This window comes from Poecilia mexicana, unplaced genomic scaffold (assembly GCF_051168715.1).
Source record: "Poecilia mexicana isolate PSO_F unplaced genomic scaffold, ASM5116871v1 scaffold_16, whole genome shotgun sequence".
NCBI classification, from domain to species: domain Eukaryota; kingdom Metazoa; phylum Chordata; class Actinopteri; order Cyprinodontiformes; family Poeciliidae; genus Poecilia; species Poecilia mexicana.
In genome coordinates this window covers 1,841,002-1,856,253 of record NW_028263385.1, presented here as the reverse complement: position 1 = coordinate 1,856,253, position 15,252 = coordinate 1,841,002, and the positions used below count along the sequence as shown (strand labels likewise).

Here is a 15,252-nt window from a genome sequence, read left to right as displayed (position 1 = left end):
TGCCGCATTAACACAGAAACTTCACGTTTTTGTTCTCATATAAAATACAGTTAAATAGTTCAACAAGAATCAGCCAACAGCGACACCTACTGGCTCGTAAAATATAACAAGTCTCAACACAATCTTCGTCTGAAAAAGTTTTATTTACACAAATATTCATCAGAAACCGATAAAAATATTTTCTCCAGGTGTCTGAACTAAACACCAGGTTGTTCTTCTCTGTAGCAAAGGAGGTAGAAATGAGTTTTGTATAAAAAATAATAATAATATAAATGCACAAAACTCTACAAGATAGTCTTATTAACAATATTTACTCTTGTCCTCTTAGCATCGAGTGAAATGCGCAGTGCTTCTCTGGTCCGGAGGGTTCAAACATTTAGCATGAAACAAGGTTTGGTTTTTTGTTTTAAAGGTGGATTTGAGTGTTTTTGCTGCTTTTTTTCTCTGAAATGCAGCATCGCCACATTTCCTGAAGCGGATTTATCCTCTGAGGATGTTCTGCTTCTGGCAGAGTTCCTGATGTTGCGACCCGGCCCGGCTGGGGCCCGGCTGGACCTGACCGGGCCCGGCTGGACCGGGCCCGCTGGACCGGGCCCTCACCAGGCCCCGCCGCTGGGCTCGGCCGCCGCCCCAGAGGCCGGCCATGTCTCTGTGTTCGTGGGTGAGACGCTCAGGCTGCTCAGGACCTCCTGCGCCGTCTTTCCCAGCATGCCCTGCATGTCGCAGACGAAGCGGTAGACGTAGCGCTTGCCCGCCGTCTTGTGGATGATGTTTTTGTGGTAGTAGTAGCGCAGGCCGCGGCTCAGCTTCTCATAGTTCATCTTCGGCTTGTTCTTGCACTGACCCCAGCGCTTGGCCACCTGCAGGAACAAGAAACAGAATAATTAGGATTTAATTATGGCCGTGAAAATGCAGCTGAATCTGAAACGTAAAAGGGTCAGCGTGTTGAAAAGCACGGATTTAAAACCCAAAGCTTCCCAGATCTGAGCTGATGTTGCATTTTTACGTGTTAATAATTAAATCTCATCACTGATGTCTGAATATTTTAGTTTTTGACATTTCAAAAATCTGTTAACTTCTCAAAGGGAATGTAGTTGATAAACTAATGCAGCTTCAACATGAAATGGTTCCTGCTGAGATTTTTGTTGTTCTGAGCAGAAAATGTTGATTTATTTTTTTTTATTTTTAATTTTTTTTTATTTATTTATTTCGAACAGACTTTAAAACAATCAAAAAGAAAATAAAATAAAATAGAATGAAACAAACTTAAGAAATAAAATATGAAACAAATTATTATGCCCATGTGACATGCAAATTTTTTTTTTTTTTTTTTTTTTTTTTGTATTTTCTGTTCGAAAAGGAGCAGGTAGAAGATACATCTTATAATGTCCTGCCCCTTTCCTACTTGTCAATATATTTTCAATGAACTGTCATAACATCAAAAAGAGAAATTTTTCCATTTTTCATCATATATAACTATACAAAATTATTTTAAGTACTATTTATATCATCAATTACATTATAGCCTATTGGATATTAAACATCTTATACAGCATATTTTGAAATGAGCTCTGCTTTAATCAGCTTTTTAAATTGGTTTACATTTGTAATTTGTTTTAACTCATCATTCAATCCATTCCAGACATTTACTCCACACACAGATAAACAAAAACTCTTCCTGGTTGTTCTAATATGTTGTTTTTTAAAATATCCTTCACCTCTTAGATAATAACCACCCTCTCTGTCAGCAAACATTTCCTGTATACTGTGTGGAAGTTTTTGATTTCTGACCTTAAACATGAATTGTGTAGTTTTAAATATTACCAGGTCCCAGAATTTCAGTATATTTGATTTAATAAATAACTGGTTTGTGTGTTCCCAGTATCCCACTTTATGTAATATACGGATGGATTGTTTTTGTAAGAGGTATAATGGCTGTAAATTTGTTTTGTATGTATTCCCCCAAACTTCCACACAATATGTCAGATGTGGTGCAATGAGTGTGTTATATAGAATAAACAAAGATTTATAGTCTAGTACGAAGTTAATTCTTCTTATAACAGCAACACTCTTGGCTATTTTAGATTTTACTTGTCCGATGTGTGGTTTCCAGCTGAATTTATTATCTAATATGACACCCAAGAATTTTATTTCATGTACTTCTTCTAAATCAACACTGTCAATTGATATTTTAATTGGATTATTTTCCTGTTTTTTATTATTTCCGAATATCATAAATTTGGTTTTATCTAAATTTACAAATAATTTATTGTTTTTGAGCCAATGCTGTAATTTTTCTATTTCTGTGTTGATCACTTTAGAGAGTTGTTGAATGTTTTCTCCGGTACAGAAGATACTTGTATCATCTGCGAATATAATGTATTTTATAAGATTTGATATTTTGACTATGTCATTTATATACAAAATGAACAATTTGGGTCCCAAAACTGATCCCTGCGGAACTCCACAAGTTATGTTGAGTAAGTCTGATTTCTGACCATCTAATTCTACAAATTGTTTCCTTTCTCCAATGTAGCTCCTAATCCAGTTTAATGGCACTCCTCTAATGCCATAACTTTCCAGTTTTTTTTTTTTTTGGTTTTTTTTTTGACATTTGAACTGGGATGAATTTGTTAGTGTGATGTAGAGACCAACAGCTGCTCAGACCGGGTCAAAGGTCAGGACAGATGTCGGCTCTGAATCAAACATCACATTAAAAATCAGAGACGCTAATAATTAAATATCTTTAACTGTGTTTAAACATCGAGGTAAAAAACTGAAAGTTTTGGTTTGAAATGTTTTCATCCAAACTCTGCAGACATTCCTCAGAAGTTCTTTTCTGTTCAGGTATTTCAGTTCATCCTCTTGTTGTAAAGCCTCCATGTGTTTCTTCTTCCTGCAGGTTTTTAAATCTGATGTTTGCAGAGTGGAGGAGAATCGTGGGTTTAAAACGTCGTTTCTTTTTCATTTCCAGTTTCTGAAATCCTTTCATCTGAAACCTGATGTGTCATTTATCACCAGAGGCTGTTTATCCATCAATATTTAATCAATAAGTTGTATTTTACCAGTCAACAATAACTAACAATAATTATTAATGAATAACACATTTAAAAATAAAACCCTCATTTATCTGGGATGTTTTTTGTAAGAGATGTTGCTTTTATTTTTAATCTATTCTTTGTTCTTTCAGTTTTTAATTTTTTTCTCTGATTCATATTTATGAACCTTCATCCTACTGAAACATCAGTTGATGACATTTGAATCAAAACCAACTTTTATTCTGTTTTATTGACTTGTTATGACTTTTCTTCTGATATCTGTTTTAGAGGATCTAAAAGGTTCGGAGGAGAACCTTGGCTCGGGTTCCAGAACCAGAACCAGAACCTGGACTGTTCCTCACCTCGGTGGGATCAGACATCTTAAACTCCCATCCGTCTCCGGTCCAGGAGATGAAGGTCCGGCAGGCGGAGTCCAGAAGAAGCTCCAGTAGAAACTGCCACAGCTGGATCGGACCAGAACCTGGAGAACCGGAAGAAACTTTAATGTTTCATCTCTTCACCTGAAATCATTCCGGATTTATTCTTCAGACCTGGATACGCTGACATGCCCGTTACCTGCCCCTCCCTCTCTGGCCTCTGCAGGTGAGTGTTCTTGCGTTTGGCCACACGGGGGCAGTAGTGCTCTGCAGGCTGAGTGCTGGGGTTCGAGGGGCAGGAAGAAGAAGGAGGAAGAGGAGGAGGAAGAGGAGCAGGAGGGTGAAGCGGGCTGGAGGTGAAGCTGGGAGGTGAATATTCAGGCCAGAAGGGAGAAACCTGTCTGTGTCCGTCTGAGTCGTAGAAACTCTGATCGCTTTTATCTGGAGAAACACGGAAAGATCCGGAGTTAAACGGGAATACCGGGAATGTGGGAGGGCTGGGATGTAAGGGAGGCCGTCTGAAAAGTTACACTGTAAAAAATTAACAGAAATATTTTGGTTTATTTATCCTGTCAGTCATATTTTCACCAAGTTATTCGTACATTTAGAAACGTCAGAGTTCCAGATTAAACATCACAATAAGAATATCGAGTTTTCAAACTAAGTATTTAGTTTGAAACTGAACCTATGTGAATATTTAGATTTATAAATGTCTGAATATCATGGTGGAAATATGACTGTAAACGGATCCGACAGGATAAATAAATCATTTTTACAGTGTAACTTTCCCGGAGCGGTGCGCTGCTGGGCTCAAGGTCTCACTCTGGAACGGGTTGGATCCTCTCCGGGTCAGAAACGGGCTGTGGCTGCCCTCCAGGCCCGGGCTGAACGGTCCGGCCTGAGGCAGGTTCTGGTAGGTCTGCAGGGTCTCCTGGTACCCAGCTTGGTTCTGGTCCAGAGTCAGACCGTCTGGGGATGAAGGAGACGGTCAGACAACCAAACAAACCTCAGAGGCAGCCGGTCAGCGCTCTGCGGTCCGGCCTCACCGTGCGGGTACAACCAGGTAAAGTCCTGGTGTGAGTCCAGGTTGAAGAGTCCGGTATCGGTGGTACCTGCTGAGGAAGACGGTTCCATCAGAACATTCAGACCCAGAGCGGAGCGTTAACAGGAAGCGCCTGGAGGTTTTACCTTTGCTGTGGTGGTAAAGGTTTGGAGCTTTAGGCGGTTCTGGGTAGTACTGCTGCGGCCCGAAGGCCTTACTGTCCAACAGGAGGGACGGGTCTTCACCTGGACAGTCTGGAGGTCACACACACACACACACACACACACACACACACACACACACACACACACACACACACACACACACACACACACACACACACACACACACACACACACACACACACAGTTAGATGGTTCCTCCCTGCCTCAGTTCAGGTCTGGATCAGAACTGATCCTCTGACTCACATTCAGGATTAAATGTCAAAATGTTGACCGTAAAAGAAAGAAAATGCAGCAAACATTAATAAAACATTTTCATATTTTACCTGCAGGTCACAGGCATTTCAGAAAAATTTGACAATTTAGTTTAGATTTTAATAAATGAAATGAAGCTGCAAACAGAACCATCTGAAAAGCTTCGATCAAACTCCTGGTTCTGAATGTGCTCTGGCCTCCAGGCCGCCATCTTCATGAGTTCAGCCATGTTTTAAATTCTCCCTGCATGGAGGTTTTATTTCTAACTTTGAACAGTTAAATGTGATAACTGTGAATGTAGCAGCGTGTTTAGCTGCTTCCCTGCTCGGCTCTCATCAGCAGGAGGAAACGTGTGATGCTCTGAGTGTTAATGACATGAATGGATGGAGACGCTGCAGGGAGGAAGCTGAGCAGGGAGGGGAGGAAACGCCAGCGGAGGGAGTGACAGAGCAGTGATGGAGGGATGGGAGGAGGAGGAAGAGGAGGCCGGACTCTAAATCTGTTGGAGGAGGAAATCTGGAGGAAAGGATTAGAGACGACAGACGGAGCGAGTCTTCAGCCTGACCACCCGGCCTGGTCCGGCCCGGTCCGGCCCGGCCCAGGTCAGGGTCTGGCTGAGGCCCTCTGACAGACGTGATGACACAGTCTGCAGCACTTCCTGCGTCCTTCAGCTGCTCAGCTCAGAGGAAACACCTCAGATAAACACGCAGAGCCTTCCTCCTCCTCCTCTTCCTCCTCCTCCGGGTCAGAGAGGAACCAGCAGAACCTGAACTCACCATAAGACGCAAAGTCGAAGCCTGCAGGCACTTCCTGCGTGCTGAAGTCCTCGGTGTAGAATCCAGTGTGGCAAACCTCCATCTCCCCTTTCTGCAGGCACAAACCAGCTTCAGTCACAAATGGATCTAATGATTCAACCTGAATCTGAAAATGTTCCGTTTGGACTCAGGAACCAGGATCAGGCTGGTTCAGATCCTGGTTCAGATCCTGGTTCTGAGCAGGACGAACCTTTAGTTTGACGTTGTTCCCCTCCGTGGCTCCAGGTTCCCAAACGTTCCCAGTGGAAGCGGAGCGCTCAGCCTGGTGGTCGGTGGGCTCCGGGCCGCTTATAAAGGCGCAGCGGCGCGGGGGCGGGGCGCGGGTCTGCGGTGCGTCGTGACCTGCGGATTCGAGGTCTGTTTACGTCAGAACCCCCCCCCCCCCCCACACACACACACACACACTGCCTCCCCTCCTCTCCACATGAACCAGCGACCAGTGTTCATTCATAAAAGATCCGCAGACAAACCGCAGATCAACTATTTATGACGTGATTCAAAGTTTCATTATTTATTTTATGGGAAGAAGAATCGCGGAAAAAGCAATATAAGATATTCAATCAGTGCAGCTTTGGATTTTTAAAGGTAAAGGTAGTTTTATAGCACATTTTCAGCAACAAGGCAATTCAAAGTGCTTTACATGAGTTAAAAGGAAAAACAAAGAACAAAGATCACGAGATTTTATCATTATTCAGTTTCATGTCGGATAAATCGGACAAAAAGCGAAATTTATGTGGAAAACATTTAGAAATATTAAAGATTAGAAGAAAACTGTCACTACAGAGTGGAGGCTGAGGCAAAACAAGAGCAGCAACTGGAGCAGAAACTAATAATCCTTTAACTCATTTATTGCTCATTTTTCAGATAGGTGGTGGCTCACGCCCAGGACGTCATCATGTCTGAAGGAGGCCAAAGATTTGGAGGAAAAAACTTGTTAACTGTAACTGGGTCCAGTTTATTGTTTGCAGCTTCGTTCATCATAAATGTGTTGTAATATGAGGAGGGAAATATGGCCGAAGTCGGTGTCTGATTTATCGCTTCTGCTAACTAAAGAGACATTTCAAACTTTTATGATTATATTTGATCAGCTCCAATCTGGACATGTAAAATACTTCAACTCCAGGATTTAAGAAATAGAGAATAAAAGGAAATTTACTGTTTAATGACAAAATGAACGTGTAACATCTTTAGACACCAAACAGCTGATCAGAGGTGATTCTGGTTCACTGAAGGTTTCCTGGTGTTCCACACGGCGCTCTGCCTGGCCTTAAACATTTTATACTCTACGTAAAATAAACGACCCACAGGACGCATCAGACAGTAAAACTTTATTTTTGAAGGAAGGATGAAGGATTGATGAAGATTATTGACGTACAGATTATTCATAAAACAGATTAAAGAGATTTTAAATTCTCTTTAGAGAATAAAACCTGATGCAGGAGAAGAGCTGGAACTGATGGATTCTTTTTATTTATCTTAATCTGGAGGTTCTTCATGAATAACAAGTTTGATTCAAAAGTATTAAATATTTCTTTATGGTTCAGAAAGCACCAATAATAAACAAAGATATGTTTCTTTTTGTGCTTCTGAAATCGATGAGATTCTTTTTTTAACCTTTATTTTGTCAGATTAAAAAATTTAGACTAAAAATCTTTTTTTAAAGGAGTCCCAACCTGATTATGTCTGATTTATTTTTAATTATTTTCCAAAAACAGAAATGAAACAAACATCATAAACCCGTTTAGCAGAAATCATCCAACTCATCCTAAAATAAATATTGACAAAGCAGCAAATCTCCATTTGGCAAAAGGATTCATTAAATTAAACCCTAAAATCAGAATCCAGGTCTGACTTTAATTACTTTAATTGGTAACAAATATTTGAATTAAATGTTTCAAAGTTAAATTACAGGTTTGTTTGATTTAATGTGAAACTTTCTCTTTTTCAGTGGAAAACAAGTAAACAAAAAGAAATCAGTTCTTAAAAAGAAGATACATGCTGAGGTTCACGAAATGTCTTTTAATTTTATTTTACTGTATTTTAATAAAAGCCTGGAGGAACATTATGGGACATAATTCTGGTTTGTGTCATTTTTCCAGATATTATATGAAGTCTGACCTGATACAGCTTTTACTTTACAGATATTAAGTGTCATTCAGTGTGTGTGTGTGTGTGTGTGTGTGTGTGTGTGTGTGTGTGTGTGAATGTCTTTAACACGTTTCAGCTGCTGATTGTCTGACCTGATCTGGGTTTAGATCAGCTGCGCCTGTTTGAAATCAGAGCGTTTTTTAATGAGGTGGAGGCCAAGAGCAAAAAAATCCCTGGATCTTTTAAAACCATTTGACAAAACAATGGCCCGTAAAACACACACACACACACACACACACACACACACACACACACACACACACACACACACACGCACACGCACACGCGCGCATACTAACACAAGGAGTTGCTGTAGAAAGTCTGAAATCACAGCGTGAGTGGCTGCAGGAGATAAGGCTGACCCCGGAGACCTGAGTAAACAAACAGTCTCACGTTCTGCTGCGCGCGCTCACGCACATGCGCACACACAGCCACAGAGACACGCGCACGCGCAAGGGCATGCTGCATCTGGAAAAGTGCGGCGGCGCAGCAGTCGTGCACAGACAAGAGTCGTGACGAGGAGAAAGAGACACGAAGGGTGAAGATCCACATCAAGAGACTAAGAAGCAAAAAGTCTGAGAGGGACAGCAGAGGACAAGAGGACAAGAGGACAAGTCCGACAGGACAGCAGGGACTCGGTCCAAATCAACTCATTTGATTTAATCATGAACATTCAAAGAGGCTCCGAAGCTGCAGATGCAAACAGGAAATTATACTGCTCAAAAAAATAAAGGGAACATTTCACTTTAATTTTGTGTGTGGCTCCAAATCCAGGCCTCCATTGGTTAATAAATTAGATTTCCATTGATGATTTTTGTGTGATTTTGTTGTCAGCACATTCAACTTTGTACAGAACAAAGTATTCAATGAGAACATTTCATTCATTCAGATCTAGGATGTGTTATTTGAGTGTTCCCTTTATTTTTTGGAGCAGTGTGTTTACAATACATACATGGAACCAAACCTTGTCGTTTTTGTTATGTGAAAAGTTTTTCCCAAAACTGATTTAAAGTGGCAGATCACAAAATTCATTTAATTAGAAATACAAAAATTAGTTTGTGAATTTTTAAAAAATAAATTTTCTTTTTCACCAAAAAACATTTTCACAAATGTTTTTTAAATATATATGAAATCTGTATGCACTGCAAAAACACACAATCTTATCAAGTATTTTTTTTAGTTTCTGGTCCAAATATCTTCATACACCTGAAATGAGACAAAATGAACTTATGAGTCAAATTTCAACAGAACAGAGGAAATTGTTTTAAGTCAATCATTCATTAATAATGATGAAACAATTCAACTGGCAAATTAATTCACTCATAACAGGGGAAATGTTTTATTAGTTAAATAATCTGCCTTATTTCATTTTTCACTTATTCCTTACACATAATATTGTAAATATTATACATATATAATATTATACAATTTCTATAATATTATATATATATATATATATATATATATATATATATATATATATATATATATATATATATATTCAGCAACCTCCCTGAACAAGCCCCGGTAACCATCACTGTGGCAGATGTCCAAGAAAGAGTCTCGGGTATGAAAAACTGGACAGCACCAGGGCCTGACATGATCCATGCCTACTGGCTAAAGAAACTCACTGCCCTCCATGAGCGACTGGCAGTTCAACTGAACCAGCTACTACAGAATGGGACTCACCCTGAATGGTTAACTGAAGGGCGCACAATCCTGATCCAGAAGGATCCCTCAAAGGGTTCAGTCCCATCCAACTATCGGCCAATAACCTGTCTCTCTACAACATGGAAGCTCATGTCAGGCATCATAGCGGCTAAGATAAGCGGACACATGGATAAATACATGAGCACGGCACAGAAGGGCATCGGCATAAATACTAGAGGAGCCAAACACCAACTCCTTGTAGACCACACAGTCGCCCGAGACTGCAAAACCCGACACACCAACCTGTGCACCGCTTGGATTGATTACAAGAAAGCCTATGACTCAATGCCACACACTTGGATCATTGAATGCTTAGAGATGTACAACATCAATAGGACTCTAAGAGCCTTCATTGCAAACTCGATGGGGCTGTGGAAAACCACCCTTGAAGCCAACTGCAAACCACTTGCACAAGTATCCATCAAATGTGGCATATACCAAGGAGATGCTCTGTCCCCACTGCTGTTCTGCATAGGCCTGAACCCCCTCAGCCAAATCATCAACAAGACTGGCTACGGATACCGACTTAAGAATGGGGCCACAATCAGTCACCTCCTCTACATGGATGACATCAAGCTGTACGCCAAGAGCGAGCGAGACATCGACTCACTGATCCACACCACCAGGATCTACAGCACTGACATTGGGATGTCATTCGGACTAGAGAAGTGTGGCCGGATGGTTACAAAGAGAGGGAAGGTCGTCCGCACAGAAGGGGTCTCACTCCCAGAGGGAACGATAGCAGACATAGAGCACAGCTACAAGTACCTGGGAATACCACAAGCAAATGGCAACCTCGATGAGGTCACAAGGAAAGGAGCCACAGCCAAATACCTCCAACGAATAAGGCAAGTCCTGAGAAGCCAGCTCAATGGCAAGAACAAGATCCGTGCAATAAACAGCTATGCCTTACCAGTAATCAGATACCCTGCCGGAATAATTAGCTGGCCAATGGAAGAGATGAAGGCCACGGATGTTAAGACTCGGAAGCTACTAACCATGCATGGAGGGTTCCACCCCAAATCCAGCACCCTGAGACTGTACACGACCCGTAAGGAAGGAGGCAGAGGACTAGTGAGTGTGAGAGCCACTGTCCAGGATGAAACATCTAAGATCCATAAATACATCAAGGACAAAGCCTCAACGGACGATGTGCTCAGCGAATGTCTCAGGCAATGGGGAACAGAGGACGAGGTGCTGGAGGAACCATCATGGGAAGACAAGCCCCTACATGGGATGTACCACCGACAAATAACTGAAGTGGCTGATATCAGGAAATCCTACCAATGGCTGGAGAAAGCTGGACTCAAGGACAGCACGGAGGCCCTCATCCTGGCCGCCCAGGAACAGGCCCTAAACACCAGAGCAATAGAAGCTCAGATCTACCACACCAGACAAGACCCAAGGTGTAGGTTGTGCAAGGAGGCCTCTGAGACAGTCCAGCACATAACAGCAGGGTGCAAGATGCTGGCAGGGAAAGCGTACATGGAACGACATAACCAAGTGGCGGGCATAGTGTACAGGAACATCTGTGCAGAATATGGACTGGAAGCCCCGAGGTCAAAATGGGGGACACCCCCAAAGGTGGTGGAGAATGACCGAGCTAAGATCCTGTGGGACTTCCAGATCCAGACAGACAAGATGGTAATGGCGAACCAACCGGACATTGTGGTGGTGGATAAAGAACAGAGGAAAGCCGTTGTGGTGGATGTAGCAATACCAAGTGACCAAAACATCAGGAAAAAGGAGCATGAGAAACTGGAGAAATACCAGGGCCTCAGAGAGGAACTGGAGAAGGCCTGGAAGGTGAAGACCACAGTGGTGCCTGTGGTCATCGGGGCCCTCGGGGCAGTCACCCCCAAACTGGAGCAGTGGCTCAAACAGATCCCAGGAACAACATCAGACATCTCAGTCCAGAAATGTGCAGTTCTAGGCACAGCCAAGATACTGGAGGAGAACCTGAAGCTCCCAGGCCTCTGGTAGAGGACCCGAGCTCAGAGGATGAAAGAGACCACCCACGGAGGGTGAGAGGGGAATTTTTTTTTTTTTATATATATATATATATATATATATATATATATATATATATATATATATATATATATATATATATATATATATATATATATATATGGATGGATGGATGGATGGATGGATGGATGGATGGATGGATGGATGGATGGATGGATGGATGGATGGATGGATAGATAGATAGATAGATAGATAGATAGATAGATAGATAGATAGATAGATAGATAGATAGATAGATAGATAGATAGATAGATAGATAGATAGATAGATAGATAGATAGATATAGATCACATATCAGTACTTCCAGTTACAGTATCTAAAGTTTATTGTTATTTTGACCTAAACTCTTTATGTAAATTGAGTTTATAAAAAATAAGATCAAAGCTTGTGTATAAACAGGAGGTCTCACTCTAACATAAACTGCTGGTTTGTCATATGTCTCGTATTTTTGTTTAAAACTGTTTTTCTCTCTCTTTATTATTCGTTCTGTAAATTCTGTGTTGGAAATCTGCCCGGTAACAGAGGCCTGAAGGTCAAGCCTTGACCTTGGTCTCTGAAATCAAAGTGAGGCTTTAAGCATCGCTGACGCGGCCCTTTGGTTCTCCTCTCTGTGACTGGAGATCTGGACTTCTCTCTTTGTGCTGCTGCAGAACCGTGATGCCGCCAGGATTTAAGCAGCATCACGGAAACTGGAGCAAACTTTCCTCCTGCTGGTTCCGGATTAGTTTCCTCCTCTGACGCATCGGCTACAGAAACGAATCCTTAACGGGAAGCAAATGTTCCAGACAGGAAAAATAAGAGAAGAGAAGAACCTGGAAAACTACTGAGGAGATAAAAAAAAAACATTAAAACAAGAAAATGCAGGAAATAAACACTGAGTTAAAGTCTTCATCAGCAGACGGCTCTTCTTTTTCCTTCCTGAGATCCAGACTTTCCTGTAAACGGTCAAAGTTCTCTGGATCAAAAGTTCTCCAGATTTATTTTTGGGCTTTAAGTCTTAAGGGAAAAGTAACTAAAATCCTGCAGAAACGGATCCAGTTTATTAAACTGAATTTCCCCCAAAGAAATAATAAAATCATCTTTCATCTGGAAGCTGCAGGTGGTTCCTGAAGCGACACAGAGAGGTTTCTGTTTTATCGTTTCTTTTAGAGATGTGTTGCCATGGAAACAAACAGGAGCGAATCTTGAATTAGAGATTTTCTGCCTGACCTTTGACCCCGGACGCCTCACCGCTGACATCCCTTTAACTCGGCTTGGTGTTGGTTTTTACTGTTGGTTTTTATTGTTGGTTTTTATAGTTATTGTATTTGTTCTCTTGGTTTTTATTTCTGGTTGTGGCGTCCAGCGTTTGGTCAACTGTTCTGTTTTTACAGTGGAATTGAATGGATGGGAAAGTAAATAAAGTGCAAAACATGATCATCTGAGAGCAAATCCACACAAAATATTTCTGGAAGCAGAGCTGAGGAAATACAAGAAAAAAATGACACCAAATTTCAAAAGGGAATCTGAAAGTAAAATGTTGATTTTACCAAAAGTTTCAATAAAATACCGACTTGGTATCGATATTATCGATGCTTTGGATCGATCAATTACTTAATTTCATTTTCATTTTTTTGTTGTAGCTCATGGAGCAACAACAAAAAATATGAATGAAAAGAACCAGAAGGAATTCAAACTTAAAATATCTGCCTCATAAGAATCAATTTGTTTTCAGCTGAACGTTGGATTAAAGTTCAGAAACAATCTGAGATGTTCTGCTGATCCTAGAGGAAACATGGAGGAAACATGGAGGAAACACGGAGGAAACACGAAGGAAACATGAAGGAAACATGAAGGAAACATGGAGGAAACACGGAGGAAACATGAAGGAAACATGAAGGAAACATGGAGGAAACATGGAGGAAAGACGGAGGAAACACGAAGGAAACATGAAGGAAACATGAAGGAAACACGGAGGAAACACGGAGGAAACACGGAGGAAACAAGGAGGAAACATGGAGGAAACATGGAGGAAACATGGAGGAAACACGGAGGAAACACTAAGGAAACATGGAGGAAACACGGAGGAAACACGAAGGAAACATGAAGGAAACATGGAGGAAACATGGAGGAAACATGGAGGAAACACGGAGGAAACACGGAGGAAACACGGAGGAAACATGAAGGAAACATGAAGGAAACACGGAGGAAACACGGAGGAAACACGAAGGAAACACGAAGGAAACATGGAGGAAACACGGAGGAAACATGGAGGAAACATGGAGGAAACTTGAAGGAAACATGGAGGAAACATGAAGGAAACAAGGAGGAAACAAGGAGGAAACATGGAGGAAACATGAAGGAAACAAGGAGGAAACAAGGAGGAAACATGGAGGAAACATGGAGGAAACATGAAGGAAACATGAAGGAAACAAGGAGGAAACATGGAGGAAACATGGAGGAAACATGGAGGAAACATGGAGGAAACATGAAGGAAACATGAAGGAAACATTGAGGAAACATAAAGGAAACATTGAGGAAACATAAAGGAAACATGGAGGAAACATGAAGGAAACATGAAGGAAACATGAAGGAAACATGAAGGAAACATGAAGGAAACAAGGAGGAAACATTGAGGAAACATAAAGGAAACATTGAGGAAACATGGAGGAAACATGAAGGAAACATGAAGGAAACAAGGAGGAAACATTGAGGAAACATGAAGGAAACAAGGAGGAAACAAGGAGGAAACATGGAGGAAACATGGAGGAAACATGAAGGAAACATGAAGGAAACAAGGAGGAAACATTGAGGAAACATGGAGGAAACATTGAGGAAACATAAAGGAAACATGGAGGAAACATGGAGGAAACATGAAGGAAACATGAAGGAAACAAGGAGGAAACATTGAGGAAACATGAAGGAAACAAGGAGGAAACAAGGAGGAAACATGAAGGAAACATGAAGGAAACAAGGAGGAAACATGGAGGAAACATGGAGGAAACAAGGAGGAAACAAGGAGGAAACATGGAGGAAACATGAAGGAAACAAGGAGGAAACAAGGAGGAAACATGGAGGAAACATGGAGGAAGCATGAAGGAAACATGAAGGAAACAAGGAGGAAACATGGAGGAAACATGGAGGAAACATGGAGGAAACATGAAGGAAACATGAAGGAAACATTGAGGAAACATAAAGGAAACATTGAGGAAACATAAAGGAAACATGGAGGAAACATGGAGGAAACATGAAGGAAACAAGGAGGAAACATTGAGGAAACATAAAGGAAACATTGAGGAAACATAAAGGAAACATGGAGGAAACATGGAGGAAACATGAAGGAAACATGAAGGAAACAAGGAGGAAACATTGAGGAAACATAAAGGAAACATGGAGGAAACATGTTCAGCAGCAGATGATTCAGGTTCTGATCCAACTGTCAGGTTCTATTCTTCTCATCTGGACTCTGAATCATTAAAACTCAGTGAACTGATCAGAAATGATCGTTTTATTGGTTTATTACAGAAAGTTTATGATCTGAGGGTTGTACTGAACCGTTCCTCTGTTTTACCATCGCAGGTGAGAAAATGACACGGTGACCGAAAAGTGGGTTAAAAACTGGCGGTTTGTGCAAGAACAAACTCTGACCACATATTTGGTTCCAGCTTGAGGAAG

The 15,252-nt window shown here is 41.3% G+C and overlaps 1 protein-coding gene across 2 annotated transcripts; it reads right to left on the bottom strand.

Annotated features, from left to right (window-relative positions):
• Window positions 1-124: 124 nt before the first annotated feature.
• etsrp (ETS1-related protein) lies at window positions 125-5,964 on the bottom strand. 2 transcript variants are annotated; one of them, XM_014991439.2, is made up of 8 exons: window positions 5,900-5,964; window positions 5,671-5,761; window positions 4,604-4,711; window positions 4,462-4,530; window positions 4,238-4,384; window positions 3,590-3,856; window positions 3,401-3,519; window positions 125-860 (listed from the first exon to the last, which is right to left on the bottom strand). In XM_014991439.2, exons 2-8 carry the CDS (start codon window positions 5,750-5,752, stop codon window positions 597-599), a joined length of 1,056 nt encoding a protein of 351 aa, XP_014846925.2. In that variant the 5' UTR covers window positions 5,753-5,761; window positions 5,900-5,964; the 3' UTR covers window positions 125-596. The 2 variants fall into 2 exon arrangements, with proteins under 2 accessions (XP_014846925.2, XP_014846926.2); XM_014991440.2 differs by having other exon boundaries at window positions 4,462-4,527.
• Window positions 5,965-15,252: the final 9,288 nt, after the last annotated feature.